This window comes from Mytilus trossulus, chromosome 14 (genome assembly GCF_036588685.1).
Source record: "Mytilus trossulus isolate FHL-02 chromosome 14, PNRI_Mtr1.1.1.hap1, whole genome shotgun sequence".
Classification (NCBI taxonomy): Eukaryota; Metazoa; Mollusca; class Bivalvia; order Mytilida; family Mytilidae; genus Mytilus; species Mytilus trossulus.
In genome coordinates, this window is record NC_086386.1 from 35,081,380 (window position 1) to 35,109,372 (window position 27,993).

A 27,993-nucleotide genomic window follows, 5' to 3' on the forward strand; every position below is an offset into this window, starting at 1 on the left:
GTCATGTAATACTCATAAAATACATCGGGGTTGAAATTTTTATCAAGACAGTCATTGCTACCGACGAGAAGAATGACGTTTTCTAGTCTGGTTTCTTTCGGTAATGTCAGCTTTTCGGCTGGTATGTCGTTTACCTTTACACCTCTAACACATTTTGGTTCAATGTCAAGGACAAACCGGTCTTGAGTAATGCTGCGAATAATTGAACTTCCTATTAGCAAGGTACCACTTGGTTTCGGTTTTTTGGGGATATTGCACAGATGCACGCTTAGATCTATTGTTGTTCGATCTTCTGCTTATGTCACAGACGCTGTCATCGTCATTACCATCGGAATCAATGTTACATGTCGAGCATTGTAAGCTAGTTTACGATGACTTTGCTTTATTGACAAGATCACGCAGTCGACTATTTACTGCTTGTAAGGATAGAATTTGATCGGTTTTGACTGATATATCCTTAACTAAATCAGTGTCCGTATATTAGATCACAGTTGCGATTGAATATCTTTTACTACTTTCGGCAAAGTGCGACAATGTATACAGATCAAGAAAGCTACATTATCATAGATTTATAGTGATACCATTTTTGACATCGATTACACTGAATCATATCACCTGCAGGCGGTTGTTGGCATATGCACATATTATCATTGATCTCATTTTTTGTGTTTTGTTGTTTTTCGTATTTGTGTTGTTGCTTTCGAATTATCGCTGGTTATAATCGTTTTTGCTTGAATAAGAACTTCCGATTAGTTGTTATAAACAAATTACATTTATTTTCAATTACCTTAAATCTTAATTTCATATACCGCAGAAAATAGTGCCGGCCCATAATAAGCGAAACAAATATACGTATTAATTTAAAAAAAAAAACAACAACTTAAAACGGACATATTGTAAATGGTATAATAGAGCCGGATGTCATTTTGGTAGACAATTGAAATTAAATAACTGTCTGATTTTGTTTAAATGCACTTTTACAACTCAATAATTATAACAAATACACAATGAATTTGTGTCATCATCAAGGTAAATCTTCGACTTGTTTTTAACCTGTCAGGTAAAATTACGTTAGACCTTCACATGTTAAGGACATTGTTATCTATTTAAAGATTTCAACACAATCTGGGTTGTTTTTAAGATGTTAATGAAAAATGTTCTTTAAATCTCTAAATAGACTTTTTCTTTAATCAACTACACAACAAGTCACAGTCTTTGTGACATCGTGCAAATTTATAACATTGAAGTTATTAACGTGTTGCACAGCGATGATAGTGTTGTAAATATGAAAAGAATTGTTCCGATATTGATAGTAATACCAATTCTTACTTCCGCATTGTACACGCGTCATTCGCCAGACATTAGGACTTATACTCATGAGGACAATACTAAAGTAGGAACATTGCAGGCACTGTCAAGTTATATTTGGAAAAATAAGTTAAAACAGAATGGCTCTGAAATATCAGCTGTAGAAGTCTTTTATGAGAAAGGTAAGTGACATTTTTAAAATAGCATAACGGGAAATATTCTTTCTTATATGCAGCTTATATTTTATATGCAGCTTATATTTTATATTTGGCTACTACTTTTTGGACCTTTTGGATTATAGCTCTTCATCTTTTATATAAGCTTTGGATTTCAATATTTTGGTCACGAGCATCACTGAAGAGACATGTATTGTCGAAATGTGCATCTGGTGCAAGAAAATTGGTACCGTTAATTTTATTACTACCACTGGGTCGATGCCTCTGCTGGTGGACTATTAGTCCCCGAGGGTATCACCAGCCCAGTAGCCAGTACTTCGGAACTGGCATGAAAATACGGATTGTTTGTGTTATTAAAATTTGCTGTTACAAAATATTAGAAATTATTATAAATTGAGGAATGTATCTCCCTCATGCAAAGCTCTGATTCTTTTCACGGATTTGGCCACTACTTTTTGGACCTTTTGGATTATAGCTCTTCATCTTTTATATAAGCTTTGGATTTCAATATTTTGGTCACGAGCATCACTGAAGAGACATGTATTGTCGAAATGCGCATCTGGTGCAAGAAAATTGGTACCGTTAATTTTATTACCGGTATTGTGCTAGTGTTTCAACCTGCATTGGTTGTCGAAGTTGTGAGCTTTTGAAAAGGTTAAAAGTGACGATGCAATTTAGTAATTATATTTTTTCGATTTAAAAGTTATTCTCGGTTTAAATCATGAACTAGGATAAAATCAAGGGACGCTCACAAAATGTTTCAACAGACAAGTATCACTGAGATAAAGAATGCTTTGCTATGTCGGTCCTACTTACTCATGCAATTAATTACTTTTTTTTAAATTTGAATTGTTGCATCATTGGTCTCCTTTCAAAGCAGTTAATTATCTAAAAGTAAATAAAGGTAACAGTGATATACCGGTGTTCAATAGTAATAAATCGATTAGAAGAAAACAAATTTCTAGGTCAAAGTAACAAAGTAATACAAACACTCAAAAAGTTTTAAAAATATGTATTTAGCTATTGACATTTAAATTTTAGATGCTACAAGTAAAATAGAAATGGGGAAATCAATAAATGCCATTATACAGGCAATTGCCGATACACAAGAGGAAAAGAAGGATACTGCCTACGTGCATTGTCATGCCGATCAAATATTACTAGGTATAATATAAGGCCATAATGATGTACATGTGAAACATACTGCTTTCGGTGAATGTCTCGTAAACGAATGTAGTTGTTTGTAGATGTCAGGAGTTGGGAATGGTTCAATCGATGCGATTGGTGTGGTGTACCCAACTTGCTGTTATATTGATGATTGCTTTTCAAATCAGAATGCACAATTGGTCGACTCGGAGACGAGATGCAAGTAAATGTCTAAACCTATAGGTTAATATATGTCTGTCTTCGTAAAGACTTGAGTTCGTAAACTAGCATGTTAAATTTAACGTTTACGTCTAGTACATACATTACTATATATTTATATTGTTCTAGAATTGTGGCTGAAATTGTTTTGACAAACGCTTATCTAAATGACGTTTCAAATCTGTTATCATTTGTTTGAAATTTTGTCATAAATCAATATAAAATACATGCATGTTTCAGTAAATATTTTGATATGTGAAAGTTCAAACATCACATGTGTTCTGTACTTTAAAATCAAACATTTACGGAACATTTTGTTTTTCACTTTCTATTTCCTAAAAGTCCGTCCAGATTTTTTTTTAATGAAAAAGGAAATATCAATTTTGCATATTTTGATAGATTGTTGCCAATATCTATTAAAATTAAACCAGAAACTATACAATATACATCATACAATATTTTAATAACTTGACACTCATACCACATCTTCCTATATCTATTTGTAGCTCATCAACAACTGATATCGTGTAAGGATAAACTCAGCCAATTGAAAAACGATGTAGTGGAGCTTCGACAACAGTTGGGAGAATGTCTTTACACTGTGCAGTCGTTTTACAGCAACACCAACTGGGTCGAAATGTACGGTGCAGTACCTTATACAGATTTCGGTAAGTGCGGAATCAACGTTTGAAAGGTTAACAAATCCACACATGATAGAAATACAAATTATATATAAGTGAGAAATTAACCTTATAGTAAATTTTATGAGATGTAGAATAACAATCAACAACACACATCAATAATTTACATACTTAATGTTAACGATAAATGTGTGTCATCCGATACAAGAAACACACTTCCACAATCTTTCCAATACAATAACTGATTTTTTTTTATTTCTATGGATGATTTGAACCTTAACCTTAACAAGAAATTTTCATAATTGTGAAAAATTAAGGTAAAACAATGATACTGTTATTAAAGGATAACCATACAATATTATAGGATTAAACACATTTTTTATAGAGGTTATTGATGTGTAAACCGGGGCGGTTAACTCACAAAATGTTCGGACTTTTATGTCAAGTTTGTGAGTTAGAGACCCGGTTTACACATCAATAAACTCTAGAAAAATGTGTTTAATCCTTATAATTCTTCAGCCAAATATATGCGATTATTAATTTACAGTATTACTTTGATGGCTACTACATGTACCAACAGAAGCACAATGCGGCATGTCGTAACTAAGGAGTACGCCGCCATCTTGACTTTCTTAAAAACTTAAATTTACGGTAAATGCAACAGAATCTTAAATGAACTAGCACCTACCTCATAAACTTCATTTTCATTAGATATTATCCGAATTTGAAGCGTACAAGTAACGAAATAATCTTCCGTCTGAAAGTTTTCAATCGTATGACGTCGTGTTTCGCCATGGCGTAAATTCGCCAAATCATTCGTGAAATTTACCGGAATTTTATTTTAATTTAATTCTTATACATTTTCGAAGCTTTAGTGCATTTATCTTATTTCTGTTTTTTTTTGTTATATATGCATTAGAATAGAAACAACTGTTTTGCAATTGTTTTATTATCTCAACTTGCTGAAAATTCCAGTATCCCTGCAAGAATGTGTATCGCGCATGAATAGATTACAAAAGTAGTTTCGGAAACATGGCTTATCGAAGTGTAAACCAAGAGAAAAATTCTACTTGACCAATCCAATTTAAGTATTTATAGATATGCAAATGATATAAGAATTATCACTTCATAATTATCTTTTAACCAATAAACAGTTGAGATCGAACACACGGTGAAGATGGCTGTATCCCTATTTTGACAATTTTACCTATTATGTATCTTTTGTTTACGCTTCGTTATAAATATTACGGAATTTGATGCGACATGCAAGTGAGAGGTTAAGCGCTATAAAACCAGGTTCAATCAACCATTTTATACATTTGCGAATGCCTGTACCAAGTTAAGAACATGACAGTTTGTTGTCCGTTCGATTGATGTGTTTTATCATTGATTTTGTCATATGATTAGGGGTGGGGATTGTAAATCTGCTTTAAAAATAAGAGAAATTGTGTTTTATGTCAATTGCATACACTTGTCTACACATGATAATACTCATGTTTTAAATCCCCCTTTTACTGAATATATCTAGAATATATTTGGCAAGAAAGCTATATACAAAATTTAAGGAAAATATTTCAAAATATGAATTCTTGAAAGTGTAGGTATAAAAGGAAAAAGACTTATGGCAGTTGCTCTACCAGAGGAAGATACATGTAATGATGTCGAAAATATAGAGTAAGTCAAGTATGCTCTTTAAATAAAATTACAACTGAATGTTAAATAAATACATTAATACCTCCATAGTTCCCGTATAATTCGAAGATCCATTGTTTTCTGTCTTTTTGACAGGATCTAAGCTTGTGCTTAACGATTGTCATGTGTCGCACACGCACGATTTGCTACAAAAAGGTTAGCCGTTGCATGTGCAAACCAGGACAAATAGTTTTGATTATATATGTACAAACAAGGACAACTAGTTTTACCTTTTTATGTGCAAACACGGCCAAATTGTTTAGCTTTAGTATGTGCAAACAAGAACAAATAGTTTTGCGTTTGTATGAGCAAACAAGGACAAATGGTTTAGCTTTTTATGTGCAAAAAAGGACAAATTGTTTAGCTTTTGTATGTGCAAACAAGAACAAATAGATTTGCGTTTGAATGTGCAAACAAAGACGAATACGTTTTCCTGTGTATGTTCAAATAAGGACACACATAACATATAGCAAATCTTACGTGCGCTGTAGTCAACTAGAACACACCCGCAAAATCGCGGGTGCATATAGCGTGGCTAAAAGTATGTAAACTTAAAAGGGTGAACTTTTTGAAAAGATTTTATGACTGCATAATTTGATGATTGGTATCAAAATACATAGGTACTTAGGGACTTTTTGTTTCCTATTATTTTTTTATCATTTTAACGATTCTCTGTATACTATGAACATACAGTAATACTGTATTAATTTGAATTTGCTATTTACTATCAATTCCATGTTTACTATATCAACGACAGTGTCTGATATTATAACAATTTTTTTATAGTATATTTGTGTGCATAGTATACAGAAATTTTTTTTTTAAAATGAATGAACTGCAGTCTTGTTCCCAAGTTCCTATGAAAATTATGCATGATTTTAAACAGTTCTAAACGGAACTCTTCTCTTTAACTAAAATTCAGTCCAATGACGAAATCAATATCCGGACGCCTTTGTTTTCGTTTTTCTCCCAAATTAACACAAACTGCATGATCATAAGTGAGGATGACAAATACGACTATGCATGGTACCTATAGGACACAGAGACCTGATGATTAAATATTTATTGTTGAAAGAAGAGAAGTGACACACAAAATGAGGTCTTCTCATTTAATAGTATAGGGGTAAATTCAGCAAAACATCTCCTATTGACATATGCTAATCTATGTGTGGAAACAAATTTATACCAGATTTACCTTTAGAAATTAAAAACTTTCATATATCATTCATGAAAGTACAAATGTAGCCCTATCTTTTGCAACAATAAAAACATAGGGTTATGCGACATTTTTGGGCACTCACATGGCCTTGTTTACAAAACAATGCAAATTCGCACTGAGTTCTTATACTGACACCCATTACTTTTCAACCCTGTAAGAAATAAAAATTAGTACATACAGCATTTTTTTTCAACTCTAGTTTTGATCCATCTACCAAAAAATAATAACAACATTATCTACCAATCAGAAGAGTAAATTACTTCAGTTTTAGACGGAACGCTCTCCCCTAAATGGGCGGTCCATAATGACGTATATTTATTTACTGAATTTACCACCAGAGATAATAAATTCACCTCTTTCATTTACTTATGGGCTTACTTTACAGTATCTATTTTACCTAAATGTTCCTTATAGCATTTATATTATTGCATAGCTTACTATCTTTTTTATGAGGATACAGATGACCTTTAAATTTCTAACATGTTGCTAGCTAGGATAGATGTCACTAATCTGACTATCAGACATTTTTCATTTATTTGTGCAACTTCACAGAGCATTATTTCCTAGAAATCTGTTCACAGTTATCATGATTTTTTTTTAAATGTGATTTGTATTCACCCCTTAAAGACGGTCACATTTAGCTGCCATGTTAAAATTTTGTGCCAAGATTACCAAAGGTTATTATACCTGTCTTCAAAATAAGACCTACTTTAGCCATGTTGTCAGCACATTTTTTATTTTACAATGATGCTACCTGTCACCGTATTATATCGTTCTTAAACATGTTTTGGTATGAATAATTTGCACAGGTACATATGTATATCCAATATCTATTTGCAGTTTGAACTGTGAACAAAATATCATTGTAAAAGACAAGTTGACCAGCGGTTATCATCACGGAAGGGGAAACATAAAACCTACACGTAAGATGAGTTCATAGATGTTAAGGTTCATCATAAGGAATTTAAAAATTTGGCCGTGTTTACCCCTCAAAATTTACTATGAGTACAGAGAAACTGGTACATCTCGGAAAGTTTTAAGGAATGGCAGGAACTAGATATATAAAAGTTATACGAAGTCTACGTTTCAGAAAATTAAAAACTTACCTGGATTTTCATGTCCAGTTTTTTCAACCAGCAGAAGATAGCAAAATAAACAAACACCCGAGTTTCATTTGATACGGTCCACTCAGTTACACAGTTTAACATGTTTAAATCACCTATTGTTTACAGGTGTCTATTGTTCATCCATTGTCCATTTAAATCAATACTACTCACAACATTGATTATGTGAGGGGAGCTTCTAAATCTAGTTCCTGCCATCCCTTAAAACTGTTGCAGGTGCATAGGTTAGTCTGTACTCAGAGAAAAATTTGGGGTGTAAATACGGCCATTTTAGCCAAAAGGTTATGATGAACCTTTCGCAATAAGTGATACAAGAATATCCAAAAAGCGATACAAATTAAACAGTTTCTTTGTTTTATTTATTGGAGATATTATTTTCGTCGGTAGATTATGAGATTTTTAGTACAATAATATCAGCCAAAAATTTTACAATTAAGACAAGACATATGTTTTTCTCATTTTCTAGCCTTTGCACTTTTGTAAAGGGGCACTAGCTACGAGATTTATAATTCTAAAGTAAGATTGTTTTGGTTCGATCAATAAAGAAAGTGAAATCGTGAAACATTAATTCGCTTTTTAGAAGCCAAAATGGTTCAATTTTGTCACGTTTAGCTAAGAAACATTGATAATTAACTATTCACAAGTGAATAATTCGACCTCATTATATCCGTATTCATGTGAACTTCAATTTAACACTTAAAGATTGACAACGCACGCATTGTTCGTGTACTAGTTATTTAAAGAAAAAAAGTCAACAATGAAAGTGAAATAAAGGTAAATCATTTGATAACTGATTCTTTCCACATAAACTCATTCTTATACGTTAAAACAATAAAAAATATATTTTCATAATCTATAAAATCAAATCAAACAGACCTATAAAGATTTAATTGAACGTCTTGGCTTAATGTATTCAAATTTTTATTTATGTTTACATCGCTTATATGGTCATCTGAAGTCAAATCGATAGTTAATTAGATGGCGTCTGGACTAAAATACACACGAAACGAACCTTCATATTGTAGACCCCATGCTCTGCAAACTGTTTATTTTAGACTTTTGATAGTTTGGGTAAATGTTTGACATTGTTATAAATCAAATATGAAAACTTGAGTCTATAAATCGGTGACCATGAATTTGACAGCTAGTGCCCGTATAAATTAAAAAGTGTACACTGAAAAAAGAGTATGCCAAACAACCCATGAAAACAAATATAAACATGATTCCAAAACATAATCTTGTGAGATTTAATCATTTTTTGATGAGCACGAAATCGTCACACCTTTTTATTAATATAAACCACATTATAAGTTAATTTTAATGATTAAACACTTGGTGATGTAACGACAAGACAAGACAAGACAAAATATTTTATTTCCTCGGACACGAACGTGTACAAGAGGTCAAAACATAATAAAGTATACATATAAATCGACAGCAGAGTAGTGTACGATAATAGCACGTGATTTTAATAACATTGAGACGTATATACATTTTATATATTACCTATTGAGTTTAAAGGATTACATATGTACAGAATTCTTTCTTATTTATCAGTGATTGTGAGTACATAAATATATATAAATGTATAAAAATTGCATCTACAAAAAATAAGTAATCTTTCTAAGGAAAGTACATACTTTCCTATACACCTTTATGTTGCAAAATGAGAGTAAACCGATCAATTTGTGCCTTGAGGGATATTGTAGGTAATAGAATCATATTCAAAACAGTGTGGTCCTGGCCATTGATTGACGACCTTAATTATCCCATTGACTGGGACAGATTAGGTGAACGTTTGTCGGTAACGACCATTGCTCACTTCTTACTTATTATAGAATTTAAACTGTGGGGTCACCAAAGGTTCAGACTTCTTAACGCCTTTAATAATAAAATAATTCGAAAATTTATTCAGGAATAACCTTTATGTTTTGATTTATATTATTGATATAAATCAACACATCGTATTATTCCGGATTAGTTTTTCGAATTGCTTTATTTAGGTGTTGAGAACCTTTGGTGACCCCACAGATTCAGTGTCTTTAACAAGTACATAGTGAGCAGTGATTGTTATCGACAAACGTTCACCTAATCTGTTCCAGTCAATGGGATAATTTAGGTTGTCAATCAATGGCCAGGACCACACTGTTTTGAATATGATTCTAATTAGGTACAAGATTTTGTCTAAGAAGTGATATACTAGGATGTGAACAAACACACAAATAGTGATATTCGTCGCCAATATTTTGATTACATAGATGACATATCCTATTTTCTTTTAAAATATTTTTCCATCTTCCCGTTTCAATTGGGAATTTCAGATTTGAGAATCTAAATTTAGCCATATACAATCTATCAGTATTTCCCAATCGAAGTAGATAGGGTTCTAATTCAAATATACTTTTGCATTTACCATATAATTCTCCTCTAGAAGAATTGTTAATTACAGAAAACCATTGTTGTATAAACTGATCAACAAGTTTTTGTTTGACAAGAGATTTCAATATTTCTCTATTCATAGGTATTTGATCATTCCATATAAAAGTAAGACCACATTCATCCAAAATGGATTTAATGTACGTAACCCATTTAAAATGTGTGGGTTTACTCTGGTAAAGTTGTATCATAAGTCTATATAATGTATTAGATAATTTATTCTCACTTGAGAGCATATCATTCCAAAACATAACCATACGTAGCTTAATAGTAATATCAATGGGATAACGACCCAGTTCCCCGTAAACCATAAAATTTGGCGTACTTTTCCTCACGTGCAGAATATTTTTACAAAACTGCAAGTGCATCCGTTCCAATCCCTGCTTATTTTCAAATCCCCATACTTCACTAGAGTAAATCATTATAGGTAAGATAAGACAATCAAAAAGCTTAAGCTGTATATCTACGGGTATTGCAATATTTCTAATCTTTCTATATAGTGCATACAATGCTTTATTGGACTGTTCCAATAATTTCTTTCTAGCTGAACAAAAAGAGCCGTTATTATTAAATACAATACCCAGATAAGTATATGAGTCTAATACATCAATATTTTTACCATAGATTTCAAAATCTGCTTTAACCTTGAATTTCTTTTTGCTGAAAATTACAATTTTTGTTTTACTTGTATTAACTGTGAGTTTCCACTCATTACAATATTGCTCAAAAACTTTCAATGCATGTTGCAGATCCTCCTCTGACTCAGATAAAATAACTGTGTCATCTGCATATAATATTATAAATATTTTTACATAACATAATAAGGTTTCTTTGCATTTATCAGATATATTTTCAAGGTCTTTAACATCATTACCTAGTAAAAATTTCTCCAGATCATTCAAAAAGAAGGAAAACAGAAAGGGAGATAAATTCTCCCCTTGTTTCACTCCTATATTACAACTAAAAAATGCAGAAATATCCTTTCCCATTCTAATACATGTCTGGATATTCTGATACGTATTATGTATAACTCTCAATATTTTGCCTTGAATATTATATTGTAGCATCTTTTGCCAAAGTCCAGCTCTCCAAACTGTATCAAATGCACTTTTGAAATCAATGAACGAGCAAAATATTTTTTTACCAAATGAAAAATATAGAGAAATAAGTGAATGCAAAATAAAAATATTATCCATAGTAGAAAACCCTTTTCTGAACCCAGCCTGTGCTCCTGTAATTAAGCCTATTTCATCTGACAATTTATTCAATCTATTGTTGAGCACAGCAGTGAATGTTTTACTAAGACATGAATTGAGAGTAATACCTCTGTAAGAATTCGGGTCAGATTTGGAACCCTTGTTCTTGAAAATTGGAACCATTATTCCATTGGTCCAACATTCTGGTATAATACCTGTATCCAACACAATGTTAAATAACATTACATACACATTAATCATATCATCTAATGTACATTTAATATATTCATTTAATATATTATCATATCCAGCAGATTTATTATTCTTTAATTTTTTTACAGCACATTTTATTTCTTCTACTGTTATTGGAGAATTTAACAATTCTTCTATATCTGGTGGTAAATTATTAACATCAATATCTATATCAATTTCATCATGTACATTATTTTCATTCATGGATTTAAAATAATCATGTACATGTAATGTTTTTACAGATATTTCAGATTTCTGATCTTTATTTTTAACAAATTTATTCAAAATTTTCCAAAACTCTTTCCCTTGTTTTTTTATGTATTTCTCAATTTTTGTTCAAAGTCAAAACAGACGTTATGGTTCATTATACTGACAATAATTAATTTCCACTTTTTTTGTTTTTCTACATTAAAAACTGTTGCATATTGTTAATGTTTTTCTATAGGACCACTAAGTGCAACCACTGGAAAATGTAGTCATGGCGGGCCGTACGACGAAAGTCGTAAAATGGTAGCAAAATGTGGAATAAACAAAGAAACATACACAGAACGTTTATCTCCACATCATCATCTTCATTATAGGGCATATGCATCTGCTGTTGCCGCAACTAAAGACTTTCTGATAATGGAAGGTATTTGAGATTCATTAAGATAATTACTAATTTAGTCTTGTGAGTGGCTCAAAAAATAGATACAGCTGCATTAATTGTAAAATACATGATGTGTAAATAAAACAACATTTTGAAGACTTTAACTAATACAAACGGATTTGTCAGAAAAGTGCTTTAGACACATTTAATTAATAAAACCTTATCTCTATTTGTTACTCAAAATGCTAAATTATTTCTTATTGTATAGTTAGTTAGTTGCTGGAAAAGTTACAAATACGTATTGTTGTCAACATTACATAAACATTAACGTCTTTGAACTTCTATGTATCATCGTGTAAAGTGTTTTCGTACTAATAACAAGTTTCACTGCTTACTGTTTTCACTGTAGAGTTTTTATTCACGTGTTTACTAAAATTTAAAAAGCATGTCATGTAGATTGATTTTAGATACATGTATCTAGTTATTTTGTCAAGGCTTACTACGATTTTTTACTGTTTCCGATTACTTTGCGATTTCTGTATATAAAAATAAGGCGTCCTATGTTTTCGTATGAAATAAAAATTGGATCAGTACAACATGTACACGGACAGGAAATGACTATAAAATTAAGAAATGACTTGTTTCTAAAGTCGTGCAGGTGCTGGTGATCACTTGAATCATAAACAAATTATTATCAAATACTTTTCAGTACTACAAATTACTACTAAAGAGTTTTAGTTTGGTGCTTCATGTGCTGAAATTGTTAAGATTTCAATTAATTCTAGATTGGCACCTGGGTTGTACAAAAAACGTTTTTTTTTCTCTAAAATAAATGCAGTTTTCAAAATTTAGGATTATATATAAAAATTTCAAGACTGTATTCATCTTCATGTATCAAGGATGTATGAAATAATTTATTTTGAACAACCATTTTATATAAGAACCCTGTTTATTTTAACTCGCTGGTTTGTAATTAAAACGGGAAAAAACACATGACAGTCGCATGTCTTGAAGATCAGGGGTCTGTCAGTCAAAAACCATATTTGGACTTTATTTTAACCCTTCAGAATTTTTATCCACAACTATTCTAGTGATGCATATTTTTTATGGTTAAATAGGTCAGTTTTATTAAATGTGTTCTAACGTCTTTAAAAAGCGACATTGGATATGTTTTAAATTTGTCAAGTTGTAGTGTTGTTGTTGTTCTAAATATAGAAACCGAAAAACACGGCATTATGTACGCGTATGCAGTTTAAACCGACGAAATGTGGTTGATACGAAAACATATGACATACGAAAACATATAACACGACGTGTGAATAAGCAACATTTGAAGCAAGAGGTGTTTACCTTGTTGACGAACCATCTTCAAAATTTATATTTTGAAACACATCTATTGAACACGTGTTGCAACAATAAGGAACTTGAAGGATTATCTTGCGCTTTTTAACTGGGGATTCATGTGTTAAGTATTATGAGCATAACAAAATCAAGCTTAACTGAAATAAAATACAACGTAAAAGTAATTAATTTAAAAAAAAACAATAATATAGCAACGATTTGGGATATTATAGCGAACCTTTCTATAATAGTTAACATTTTATATTTAAGACACCGGTATTCTTAGTTTGCTTGGAAGTAAAACATTCGACGAAATATTCCACATCAAAACGAGAAAAGATCTGTCACTAGCGTTTGTCATAGACTATTCAGGGTCAATGGGGGCAGACATTGCTGCTGTTAAAGAAAGAATTATTCAACACGTGACTGCTACAATCGGTTCTGACAATGAACCAGCTGATTATGTTTTATCGCTGTTTAATGATCCAGGTTCGTAAATGTAAAGGTTCAGAATTTTAAAAAGAAGATATCGTGGTAAAAAATAAAATATATTGAACAGATCCTACAGCTTTAGTAAATCTGCTAGAATGAAACGTACACACATCTTAATTTCTTTAAACATGCAAGTATCATTTCGAAAGTACATATCTGAATGATCTAGAAGGGGTTACAGATATAAGTCGGAGCTAATTGTCCATACTGCTTCATTGTCATATTGTTATTCAGTTTGTTTGAAAGAGCTTACGCCTGAAGACGTTACCTAAAGTTATCCAAATTCATTAGTCGGTTCCAAAACCAAAAAAAAAAACGACAAAAAGACAAACACAAGATACAATACATAACATATCCAAAAAAGTATATAAAAACTGATCAATAATAATAATTTATACCTTACTGATTTGATATTATTCATGACACATGACATCTGGTGATTCAGTTTATTTACTTTCTTAGTCACAATGAATCAAGCATTTGTGTTTAGAGATGGATATGAAATGATTAAGAAAATCGACAGCATCATAGTAGGTGGAGGAGGTGACTGTCCCGAATTTGCAGCCGATGGTATTTTGAAAGGTAAACATAAAGTGATTGAGTTTAACCATTAGATAAAACCTCTAATAATAAAAACGGATAATAACATTTATTTGAAGATACGCATTCTACAAGTATTGCCTTTTCTGTGATGATAGACTAACTCCAAAATATAAGAACATCCAAAACCTAACGCTAAACTTGAAATGGCTTACATAACTGATAGTGATGAATATTGTCTTTACAGAGAATCAGAGCTTACCTATAGATCGATCAAATAAGACGTTAAGGGGGTTCGCTGGTCTAAATCATTTATATAGGATTTCCCTATATTTTTCTCTACTTTTTTTATTTCGATATTACATTTATTTCTCCTATCACTTCAACAGAAAAAAATACCTTTACAAAAATGTATGCTTCTTTCGAAGGATGATTGGGAACGCAAATAAACGGTGACCCCACTTTTTTATTTTATTTTTCTATTAACTATAAGATAAAAAATCTTATAGTTAATAGAAAAATAAAATAAAAAAGTGGGGTCACCGTTTATTTGCGTTCCCAATCATCCTTCGAAAGAAGCATACATTTTTGTAAAGGTATTTTTTTCTGTTGAAGTGATAGGAGAAATAAATGTAATATCGAAATAAAAAAAGAAAATTACAGAAATCGCTCAAATTTTACAATAATTATGTTTAATTACATCTTATATGGAAATAAATTTAAAAAAGATAGGTCACCGATCAGTTGAAAAAGATATTTCAGTTTTAAAGCCAAAAAAATGGCATTTTTCCACCAAAGGGAGATAATTTGGAACTTTTTCAATCATGTATACATTTTAAAAGTCTTTTAGGGCCAACACGAATTGATTGTTTGAATGATTTTTGTACCATATGATAAAGTAACAACTACAAAAGGAAATTAAAACAATTTGTAATGAAAAACAAATGTTTGATATTTTCCTGAAATTTGTATACCCTCGAGCCTCCTTAAGGGGAACATAAAACATAAGCTACAGCAGATTCTAGTTTAAACTATCTAGATTGAAGTAAACCGATTAATTCCACAATCTTGCTTCTGGGAGAATCAATAAAAACTAAGTCTATCTCAAACGGAATCTATCGGTTTCCACTGTTGGGCTATTTGGTTATAGGATTTGTTTTAAGTTTATAAAATATATGTTCAAATGATAATTTAAAAAGAAATATTCTTTGTAGCTATCAAATTATCTCGAAACTTCTCTACATTATTTGTGTTTACTGATGCTGACGCTAAAGATAAAGATAAAGAGCAAGAAACGGCAAATGCTGCAAGAGCTAAAACGATTCCCATAACCATATTGTCAACCGGCTCCTGTTCTAGGAGACGGAGATCAGTCAACAGTAAGTATTCTTGGTTGATTGATTGATCGATTGGTGTTTGACTTTTAGTGCTATTCTAAAACTTAGTTGCGCTCAGTCTTTATTAGAAGAGGGAGAAGGAGTGCTTGGAGAGAACAATGGACCTTCGGTAGGAAAACTAACAATTTAATTAAAGAAAAGAAGATGCGGTATTATTGCCACCGAGAAAACTCTCCACAAGAGACCAATTGACATAGAAAAATAATCTTTAGGTAACGTATGGCCATCACCATGAGCAAAGCCCATACCGCTTAGCTTATTAATAAAAGGCATCGAAATGACAAAACAAAAATATAATTCAAACGAGAAAACTAGCCCCTAATTTATGTACAAAATAATGAACGGAAAATTAAAATGTAACACGGACGGCAAAAAATGACAAATACCGAATAACAGGCTCCTGACTTGGGACAGGCATGTACATAATGTGGAAGGGTTAAACATGTTAGCGGGCGTCCAACATTAGCCCTGATATTGCATAGACAATATAATCATCTGTGACGTGCGTGATTCCAACTCACAACCTCTGTGTTGACAAGAATTTTTATGTCCATTTCTGTAATATTTTATTATACTGTCTTGATTAATGATATAATTTAACTTTTACAACTCCCTTTTGCTATTTTCAGATATACATGTAAGACGAAGGGATACTACATCATTCTTTCAGCGGCTTGCTAAGGCAACAGGGGGAGAAGTTTATCGTACAACGAAAGCAAAATTAAATGATGTATTGAATGATGTTATTGAGGTAAAAATATAAATATAATACGAGAAAGTTTTGATAGTGCAAGCTACATGTACATATAAACTACAGTTAATGTTTCGATTTTTTTATTGAATTTGTAGTGCACTATATGTTGGACACCTTATATAATTGAATTTTGCACGGTTTCAGTTATGGGATAATCATTTCCCAAATCATTTGGTATTCAAAAGCATGGAGCTGCTACTCAGACTTTGTAAAACATCAACAGTGTCTTACCAGAAATTTGATGAACCATGGGTATGTCATAAAACGTCTCGTCCGTTTTCTAAAAAGTTCATCGGGAGATATTAAGAGCTTGGTGGTAAACAATTCGTATCAATTTCACAAATAATACACGATGGTATTATCGAGGTATAGATCTTAGTAGTCTGTTTCCTGGCCGTTATTGAAACTTGACAATATTTGTATATTTCGAAGGCATACTGGATAGTTTACGGAGGGGATCAACCTAAGATTTTAGTTACTGACGTTGTTTATCAAAAAATTGAAAACAACACGTTTAATAATGTCTTGCGTCCAAAGCCCTTATTTGGATTTACCTTCATCAAGAACGCTCAAAGCCAAATATTTGAAATTCGAAGATGTATAAGGACCGAAACCGTTGAAAAGCTATAGGTCAAAAATACCTAAAATAAAGAGCCAAATTCATCTTAAGACAACTTTGCCTGAGGGACTTGAAAACTTAGTTTCTTAATATTTTCTAAATTTATAAACGGACAATTTTAGGAAAAGTTTTGTTAATCATGTCAGTACCGACGAATTGACTACTGAGCTGACAATAGGAATATGACAGTTGCTATGCATACGATTGGTGTGATTGCGCGTTTGGTTAGTTAATTTGATAAGTGACTTTCTTTTCTGAATATTCCTCGGAGTTCGGTATTTTCATTATTTCATTTTTTGACCTGTTTGGCGCCCTATACTTTATAATAGATCATACACTTGAATGACCAGTCACATGCTTATTTATTTTAATATATGATAGAGCTAATAAAGATTTAACATTCATCTAAAAAATTCTTCGAAATAGCAGCCTTAATATTTTGTCTTTTTCTAGTCTATTGTAAAAATTTATGTAATTCATTCTCCGTTTTCGGAAAAGCGCTTCGGACGCAAGAAATTAATAACGTGTTGTTTTCAATATTCTACATCACTGGGTCGATACCTCTGCTGGTGGACTATCAGTCCCCGAGGGTATCATGAGCTCAGTAGTCAGTATTTCGGTACTGACATGATATAACAAACTTTTCTAAAATTTGTCCGTTTATAAATTTATAAATTATTAAGAAACTAAGGTTTCAACTCCCTTAGGCAAAGTTGGCTTTAGATGAATTTGGCAATTTATTTTAGGTATTTTTGACATACAGCTCTTCAACGGTTTCGGTACTTATACAACATTGGGTTTCAAATGTTCATTCATGTCCAGTGCAGGATGTTTATTCAATATTGTCGACATCGCGATATCTACAAAGTTAAATCGATATCGTGTAAACATCGTTTACATTGTTTGAACCCTTATATATTGTTTACATCGTTGACATCGTTAACATTGCGATGTATACAATGTAAACACGATATTATGTCAACATCGTTTACATTGTTTGAACTCTTATATATTGTTTACATCGTTGACATCGTTAACATCGTGATGTTTACAATGTAAACACGATGTCGTGTTAACATCAATTACATTGTTTGAACCCTTATATATTGTTTACATCGTTGACATCGTTAACATCACGATGTGTACAATGAAAACACGATGTTGTGTTAACATCGTTTACATTGTTTGAACCATTATATAGTGTTTACATCGTTGACATCGTTAACATAGCGATGTTTACAATGTAAACACGATGTCGTGTTAACATTGTTTACATTGTTTGAACCCTTATACATTGTTTACATCGTTGACATCGTTAACATCGCGATGTTTACAATGTTAACACGATGTTGTGTCAACATTGTTGACATTGTTTGAACTCTTATACATTGTTTACATCGTTGACGTCGTTAAAGGGAAATCACACTATACGCATCGTTTTCAGTGCCGCTAAAGTGTCGTGACTGTATTATGACGTTGCCGTTTTCGTGTCTGTCATAAAAGTTACTAATTTGTAAGATAGCGAGTCGCCTAAGGGAAGTTTAACTAAAGCAGGAAAATGATAATGAACACATCATGTTTTTACAACTGTTATAATTAAATTAAAAATACGTGCCTACATGTATAAGGAAGGGTCTGATTGTATTGGGGTTTACGGAATACAGAATAATGGATAAATACTGCAGACTAAAAGTCAACAAAAAAAAAGAAAAGATTAGAGAATGACGAGGTGCTAAAATATAAAGCATAAAAATATTGGTAACACAAACTTGATATTAATAAATGAATGACCCTCTATCCAGACCCTTATGATAAAAAAGAACGTATCTATTTAAAACACATAATCAGTAAGAACGTTTGAAATTCATAGCATATTTAATATTATTAAGTACCCTCTAAAACCATTTTCTTGAAAACAAAGAATGTGACATATACTTTTTTTTGGAGCGTATTGTCGCGATGTTGATGCTGTGTGTAGGGTTCATGGTATATTTTTTGGGGGGAGGGGAAGAGGGATATTATTAGGTCAAGAGTAACAGCATGTTAGCGTACAGCTTCCGGAATCTGTAGTTTTCTGTTCATCCAAGGAGGTTATATGATAACCTTCTTGGTTCATCAGAGTATTGTAAATAAGAACAATGAGTTTCGACTTTTATTATTTTCATATAACATGCAGGACACGTCATAACTATAGTCTTCTATTCTACATGTATAAATAATTTCGACTCAGCCTGTCGGGTTAATATAAAGCAGGGTCAAAATTAATATGTTCTAATTCTGAATATTGCATTAAACTTGCTACTGGACGTAAATTATGTTTAAGGTGCTATTTGAAATCGTTATTTATTTTACATGTGACGATAGAAATTATCAAAGTGTTGTCCATCTTTCCCAAATGTTCCTATGACATCTTACGTCTTTTATTTTTTTATTGTTTTTAGGGGGAGGTTGAGCATGGAAATGAGTGATTCGTATCTAGTAATCATGTTTATTAAAATATCAAACGTTAATAAAATAAAGCACCATATTAAATTTATATGTTCCTCATAATTTTGACAATAAAAACATTATTTTGACAATAAAAACAATATTGGCACAAAAATAAATTATTTTGTTGTACTTCTTCAAACTGTCGTTAACGCACTGTAGGACCAGCAAGTTAAACATAATGCCGCTATAGACGTCAAATAATCTGGGTATATCAAACAATATGCCTAGTTCTATATTTTGGTACTATTGATTTACTACAACAACAATAAAGAGCTTCACTGAGAGCAGTTTGATACGCCCGCAGATGTTGAATCATGAACAGTTGGGGCACGTTTGGACTCAATATTCTGATACTGTCTGAGTTTGGATTGTGATCATCAAATATTTGAGATAATATAGGTTTCTGACACAAAATATATGTGGTCGAATGTCTTAAAAAACTATTGTGCAAAATATGACACCCTCTCCCCTTTCCAACCCTCTTAGAATAATTACTCTAAAACTCAATCAGAGCCTTTCCTTTGTGGTATGGAATCTTGTAGTGCATTTTTAGATAGATCCACACACTTAAACATAAGTTATTGTCAAATAGTAAAACTAGCAAAATGCTTGTATTCGGCCCCAAATTCCTGAAGGTTTCGAGCAATTACATGCACCCTAAACTCAATTTCAGCCTTTCATTTGTGATATGAAACCTTGTGGTACAATTTCAGAGACATTCATTACTTCTCAATGTCATATTAGAATTTTTTGAAAATCTAAAAGGAATTCACATCAACAGATATAAATAATTCATCAAAGTTGTATGATTATTGGTGTAAACATTTTAGAGTTATTGTACAAACACTGAAACATCCTCCCTTTTTTAATGAATAAAACCCCATATCTCGGAAAAGTAAAATCGAAAATCTATAAAATTCTAAAGGGGCTTACATAAATAGATATGACCAATTCACCAAAGTTTATGAAAACTGCTGAAAGCAATATTTAGTTGTTGTTCGAAAACGGATAAATCCCCCTTTTATAATGAATAAAACCCTATACTAGTAACTGAGAAACATTAAATCTAAAATTCATAAAAAAACTAAAGGGAGCTCACTTCAATAGATATAAACAATTCACCAAAGTTTTATGTCAATCGGTTAAAGAGTCTGACGTGACTGATGACAACGGACGGACAGACGGACAACGATATACCATAATACGTCCCGTAAACGAAGGTATACCAATTTAGCACATTTTATACATTTGGCTTAAAAAGTCTACATCAGTAGAAATATTTAACACACACAGGTATTTATGTAGAATTACATGCTAAATAGTAACCAACACATGTCTGGTGAAAGAATATTCCACTCAAATAGACAAATATTTGTGTGATGATGTTTATGTAATATTTGCCACTGAAGGTTTTGCCAAATTCAAGAATACAATGGAAAAAAACACTAAAAACAAGTTATAATAGTTGAGATGCAGGTTCGTGTTCAGGTTACTTAATGTGATTACTTGGCTGTAGATAAAGTGAGATTGTCGGATTTCGACCATGACTGAAAAGGTTAACCAGGTTTTTATACAAAGGTAGCTGAAAAGCTCTTGATTATTTGGTTCTTGTGAGAGAAAAATGGTCAATATGATAAAGCAGAAAGTGTTTAAATTGGCACACAGATACAATCAGTTATTTTCAACTTGACTATCATTAATCAGTATTGGCAAAAAAGGTACACATACCGTAATAAAAGATAAATGTAACAAAAGAATATACATCTAAAGAAACAGAGGTGCACCAATAGAAAATAGAAACTGCAATCTTACTCTTAATTTCATCGAAGCTCAATTTTTTACTCTTCCCAGAATTTTTACTCTATTTTACAGTAGCAATTTTTATACGTGTGCATGTAAAACAAATTTCATTGTAGAAGGGTCTAAATACAGCACAAACAACACGATGTAAACACAAAGGTATAGAATCTTTATATACAATATATACACGATGTTGACACAATATTTTCAACATCGCGATGTATACGATGTGAACGATGTAAACAGAAAGGTAGAGACTTTATATATATATATACAATATAAAAACGATGTTGACACGATATTGTCAACATCGCGATGTATACGATGTGAAAGATGTAAACATAAATGTATAGACTCTTTATATACAATATAAACACGATGTTGACACAATATTGTCAACATCGCGATGTATACGATGTGAACGATGTAAACAGTAAGGTAGAGACTTTATATATATATTTACAATATAAACACGATGTTGACACTATATATTGTCAACATCGCTATGTATACGATGTGAACGATGTAAACAGAAAGGTAGATACTTTATATATATATTTACAATATAAACACGATGTTGACACGATATTGTCAACATCGCGGTGTATACGATGTGAACGATGTTTACAGAAAGGTAGAGACTCTACATATACAATATAAACACGATGTTGACACAATATTGTCAACATCGCGATGTATACGATGTGAACGATGTAAACAGAAAGGTAGATACTTTATATATATATTTACAATATAAACACGATGTTGACACGATATTGTCAACATCGCGATGTATACGATGTGAACGATGTAAACAGAAAGGTAGAGACTCTACATACACAATATAAACACGATGTTGACACGATATTGTTAACATGGAGATGTATACGATGTGAACGATGTAAACATAAAGGTATAGACTCTATATATACAATATAAACACGATGTTGACACAATATTGTCAACATCGCGATGTATACGATGTGAACGATGTAAACAGAAAGGTATAGAACATATTGATAGGATATATGTTGTGGTCACTTTATTTTGCTTATGCTCTCGTCGTCACCGATAGGGGCATTGAGTGTTGCCCTTATCCGTCTTTACGTACGTAGGTCAAAAGGTTTTTTCTTTCTCTAACTTTATCAACATTATATGTGAATAAACTTATACACAATGCTTTTTTAATCAAAAGAGCTTCCAAAAACTTTTTTTTCAAATTTGGGTCACGTCACGTTTAGATTTCTAAAGATATGATCCTTTATAGCTGTAATTGATGCAAACGGAAGCATCATCTTTGTCCCATGTACACATTCTTCATTTATTTCGACTAGACTAAGTTTTAACATAAATATCGTCTTTATCGTTACAAGAAGACATTTCCTGTTGCTGAAGTAATAGTAGATTCATTTGAATGGTCACTAACATCCGATGAGAACACAATGTTTGTTGTTGATAGTACCGTGACAGTTCTCAAGGTGGCTGTGTGCTGTTCAGGCGAAGACAGTGGAATAGAACTTTTCTACCCTAATGGTAAAGTTATAAAGGATGTTCGATAATTTTTTTTTTTTTTTTTAAATTAAAAAGATTGTTATAAACTCACAGAAAATATATAAAGGAATTAAAAAAATCACCAAAAAATGAAGGGTCCGTGTTTTTGTTTTCGGAATAATCATCTTTGAAAATTAAGCGCGAACTGTTTCGCTCTTGATTTTTCACACATATCATAAGCACTGTTTTTCCTTCCAAAACTATGAAAAAATAACAAGGATGATATAAGATTTAAAATAAAATATAAGTCACATAATTATGAAAACAAAAGGAGAAGTTAGATGACAAAATTGTTATTAGCACTAGCACTAGATGGATAAAACAAAAGGACTCTGAATATCTGATAAAACGTCAAAACGAAAGTAGCGAAAATTCGTAAAATAACAAGAAAAAAAAAGATTTATATATCACACATGTTCATGTTAAATTATATGAATAAAATTGTTACTTATTCGTACCATCAGTCGTTCTATGGAACGTTTTGGAACAAGTACACTAAAACAAGAACAGAAATATTATTTTTCAACCAAATTAGAATCACAATAAAACATAATTATCTATTAAAAGTAAACTTAACATAGATACATCAATAGGGTTATAATCAAGATCGTCCATTGCGTTTTTCGTATACAAAAAAAATCCTCAGTGACGCTCTAACCAAAACTGATAAAACGGCCAAGTAAAGTTAAAAGCTGAATAGCATTGGGGACATAACATTCAGAATTTTTGTGACAAAAGCCTGCATACATTTGATAAAGTGTTCTCTTCATATGAATTGTACTAGTATACTATCCATTTATGAGTAAGATTCACATTTTACTATTTAAACAATAAATAACCTGTAATAGATATAATCAGCCATCTTTAAAGATGCAATCAATGTGCTCCAGAGATAGCAGAAAACTTCTTTGGTCTTTTGTGGATATTTGTCTCTCTCGCTCTCGCATCTCCTAATTATATAAACAGTAAATTTCTTACTTTACTTATTATATCTATCTAAAATAAAATAAAAAATCTTTAGTTTGGTAAAAAAGCTGTATTTAAAATTGCATGTGTTTTTTCAGGAACAAAAGAAACATTTGCCAGCAGATTATCACAAAAGCTGATCACTAAGAGGAAAGAAGTTATAATTTCACTGCAGGTACAATTGATTTTTTTCTTTTCATTTTATATTTCCCTGCCAGAGTAGCATATTCATTTAAATGAAAAAATGGTTATTGCTACTTATTTCATTGCCTAAAGGTACGTGCAAAGATTAAATCAAGGGCTTTTTAATTTAAAACCAACAATATAAAACTAATAATTCTCAGATGCCTTTAGCTTTTATTAGTTGATATTTCATTGAAAGAGCTTCAAAAAAAAAACTGCGAGTAATTGCAGACCTGTACTAACTGTTCTTTTTGTGTTGGAGATATAAAAAAAAGATGTGGTATGATTGCCAATGAGACAGCTCTCTAAAAGAGACCATATGACACAGAAATTAACAACTATAGATATTGGTCACCGTACGAATGTATGAGAACCCTGTCACATCCAGTCTGTGTTAGTGGCTTCTTTTGTATCGAACTGATGAGTTGCGCTGATTGCAACAGATGTTTTTATGGTTTGTTCTTATGTTATACTTTTACACCACGGTGTCATGAAATGTGAGGGTTTGAAGCCAACAATCTATTATAGCCACGTCACATTGTGATTGTCCCTGTTCCAAGTCGGTATCTATTAATTCAGTGTTTGTCGTTTAATTGTTGTTGAGGTGTGGTTTTTTTTTCGTTCATTGTTTTGTACATTAATCAGGTCGTTAGTTTTCTCTATTGAAATGATTTCACATTTGAATGTTTGTGCCTCTTATAATTTACGTTGCAGTATGAGTCTAGCTCATTGTTGAATGGCGTACAGTTATATACAATTGTTAGCCTCTATGCCATGTCGTCTCTGGTGAAGAGTTGTCTCTTGACAATCATATCACATCTTCTTATACTTATATATATATATACATGATGACAATTATAATAATAAGGTTGTGTTTGTTGTTTGTGCAGGAAACGTTATATGTAGAGTTAAAACATTTGTTTTTAAAATGACAAAATGTGTATCCTTTGCAATTGCTTCATTTCTTAAACTATAAAACAAAATGACCCGTAGATATACTGTATTACTTATAAGGTTAAAATGAATACAATTATAGCCGTTGAATTTCTTTAAATTTCAGCGTCCACCTCCAGGCATATATAATCTACAGAGGAAGTTACCTAATAATTGGTCAGTTAATGTGACAGCGCAAAGTCCAGTTAAACTGGAAACAGAGATACTTGAATATACTGAAAGTGGTGCCTTACCTATTCTGAAAGGAAGTCCTATTACAGGTAAGTCATACAACTTTTACTAAGTATTCAATTCTGGTTATACTATTGCAAATTAAGTCCTTGTATAAAATGTTGAAATCGTATAATATTTTTTTCTCGAATTCTTTTCATTTATAACCATATGTTCTGTTCTATTTCCTTTGAAATGCAATAGTGAACCTGTTTCTATGTAATAAGTAATAAGTTTTCAAAGTATATTTTGTAAACCTGTTTCTATGTAATAAGTAATAAGTTTTCAAAGTATATTTGTAATACTTTGAGAAAGGTTATTAATTTATTATTTCCATACACGCATGTCATGTTACTCAAACTGTACTTTTTGATATACCAAACATGCTTTTTTCAATTGTAGGAAAGAACTATACCTTTTATGTTAACATATATAACCTTGGAGAAAACGGGACTTGTAATGAACTTATTCTTACTGATGTGCTGGGCAATGATTTGTTAAAAATTCCTATTATTCAGACTTCAACACACATGGCAGTAAGATGTGCCGCCATATTCACTACACCTAACCAGGTATTATATCGTTTGTAAATAGATGTAATCACTAATGTAATTTGTTATTATCTATGTCTTTTAATTTTCTAATGTAGATATCATAGAAAAATCTGTTTTGATCTAATTTATCTTCAATGAGAGATTGAAACTTCCATCTAATTATGGGTCAAATAAAATAAATACCATAATATCATTTTTCAAAACTTTTGGTGCTCTTTAAATTTTTATTGGGTTTCCAACTGTTTTGAATTGAGCGCCACTGATGATTCTATTGTGGACGAAACAATCTACTGTCATTCCCAACTTTAAGCCCGAATGACATAGATGATGTATTTTGTCCTCTTAAATGATCCCAACAAACGACAACTACGTACGAAACAACAGTGTCCATTTCAAATTGTCGTTGTAGTTTTTCCAACTGAAGTTAAACGGAACAGACAAGAACGGATTTGAATTTTCCAGAAAGAATTCACTAGTATTTAAACCTACAAATGTTAAACTAAGAGTAATTCCGCCCGATAGTGAGTATGTAATATATCTATAATACTAAAATTACGAGGTCCAATTTGTCAGCCGTCATCGGGTAAAAACGACAAAGCAAAGAATTCAACTCTATATATAGCTATAATACTAAAATTACGAGGTCCAATTTGTCAGCCGTCATCGGGTAAAAACGACAAAGCAAAGAATTCAACTCTATATATAGCTAATATAGGACAATGGTGTAGATTAAAAATTACACCACTCAAGACCCTTTTGTTAACCACATAATTAATATTGCCAATAATTAACAAGTTCCGGTGTATTTAGGATTTTGCTATATGCACGGGTCATTAGCAGAGGGCTGACACTACTAAATTCAATCATTGTCAAATTGTTCCCTATTGCAGTTTTATTCAGCAATCAGCAAGACTTAATTTCTAAGATATCTAATATAGGACAATGCTGTTGATTAAAAAATACTCCATTCCTGGATAGCCAGGACCTTTTGTTTTGTTTTCCAAATAATTAATATTACCAATAACTGATAAGTTCCAGGCCGACGGGTTCAAACAGAAAGATTTGAAAGCAGAGAAAAATGTGTATCTTATAATCGACATGACTTTATCCGATAACAATACTTATTACTAAAAATAAGGCTTACACATAGTTATATAATTAAATTTAGTCGTGGACCCGCGTTATCACGGGTGTGTACTTGTATACTAGTATATATATATAAACATTAGTAATGACTTTAACATCAAAACAGTAAATAAATCTAAATCGATCAATTCAGTAAATCTGCATATTTTGAAGTGTTAACAAACAATTGTTATATCTATATATCAGCCTCAGAGCCTGCATCTTTCAGACTTAGTTTTAAATACATATTTCGTCTTATTCAAATGTTATTTAAATGTGATTCTTCAGAGATTAATCACAGAGTATTTTGGTTACTAGTAAAAAATTTCCACTTTTTATCGCAGTATTTTATTTCGATCTTTGTAATAATGCAATCGATTTTCATCGTACATATTACTATAAGGAACACTTTTTTGCGGAGAAATCCTTTATTTAGAAACATTCAAATTACATTATCCAATTCATGTATAGTTTAGTTTTCTGAATTTGCTAGAGGTATAGGGGGAGGGTCTGACCTTTGTTAGTCTTGTATTATTTTAACTTTTAGTTTCTTGTGTACAATTTGGAGTTTAGTATGGCGTTCATTGTCACTGAACTAGTATATAATTGTTTAAGGGCAAGCTGAAGGACGCCTCCGTGTGCGGGAATTACGTATGCATTGAAGACCTATTGGTGACCTTCTGCTGTTGTCTGCTCTTTGGTCGGGTTGTTGTCTCTATTGCACATTCCCCATTTCCATTATCAATTTTATAGGTGCAGTAACTGGAAAAGAAGTGTTAGTATATTATGAAGTTGAAAATACAGGAACGATTAATGAAACTTATGAAGTAGCGATTTCAGACGACCATTCTGCTTCAGTACTACCAATGAGAAGACAGCATACAATTTTAGCGGGAGATACAAGTAATGGATCGTTTACTATGAAGCCTACATTAACATCTAGTATCTTGTACGTTGCTTTGCCTTACATATGCCTATATTTGTTATCAAAAGGTGTTCTAATTATTAGTCGCTAAATG

General features: G+C 31.7%; 1 protein-coding gene across 1 annotated transcript in view; it reads left to right on the top strand.

Annotated features, from left to right (window-relative positions):
- The first annotated feature begins 1,251 nt into the window (after window positions 1-1,251).
- The window catches only part of LOC134697696 (von Willebrand factor A domain-containing protein 7-like), a 33,344-nt gene continuing 6,602 nt past the window's right edge, over window positions 1,252-27,993 (top strand). The window contains exons 1-16 of the mRNA XM_063559980.1: window positions 1,252-1,490; window positions 2,526-2,648; window positions 3,356-3,517; window positions 5,092-5,164; window positions 7,242-7,324; window positions 11,855-12,040; window positions 13,610-13,828; window positions 14,294-14,413; window positions 15,586-15,750; window positions 16,398-16,519; window positions 22,805-22,964; window positions 24,047-24,123; window positions 25,192-25,345; window positions 25,698-25,867; window positions 26,259-26,370; window positions 27,728-27,923. Coding sequence (XP_063416050.1) covers window positions 1,286-1,490; window positions 2,526-2,648; window positions 3,356-3,517; window positions 5,092-5,164; window positions 7,242-7,324; window positions 11,855-12,040; window positions 13,610-13,828; window positions 14,294-14,413; window positions 15,586-15,750; window positions 16,398-16,519; window positions 22,805-22,964; window positions 24,047-24,123; window positions 25,192-25,345; window positions 25,698-25,867; window positions 26,259-26,370; window positions 27,728-27,923 — 2,327 coding nt within the window. The 5' untranslated portion in view covers window positions 1,252-1,285. The remainder of the gene's footprint in view (window positions 1,491-2,525; window positions 2,649-3,355; window positions 3,518-5,091; window positions 5,165-7,241; window positions 7,325-11,854; window positions 12,041-13,609; window positions 13,829-14,293; window positions 14,414-15,585; window positions 15,751-16,397; window positions 16,520-22,804; window positions 22,965-24,046; window positions 24,124-25,191; window positions 25,346-25,697; window positions 25,868-26,258; window positions 26,371-27,727; window positions 27,924-27,993) is intronic.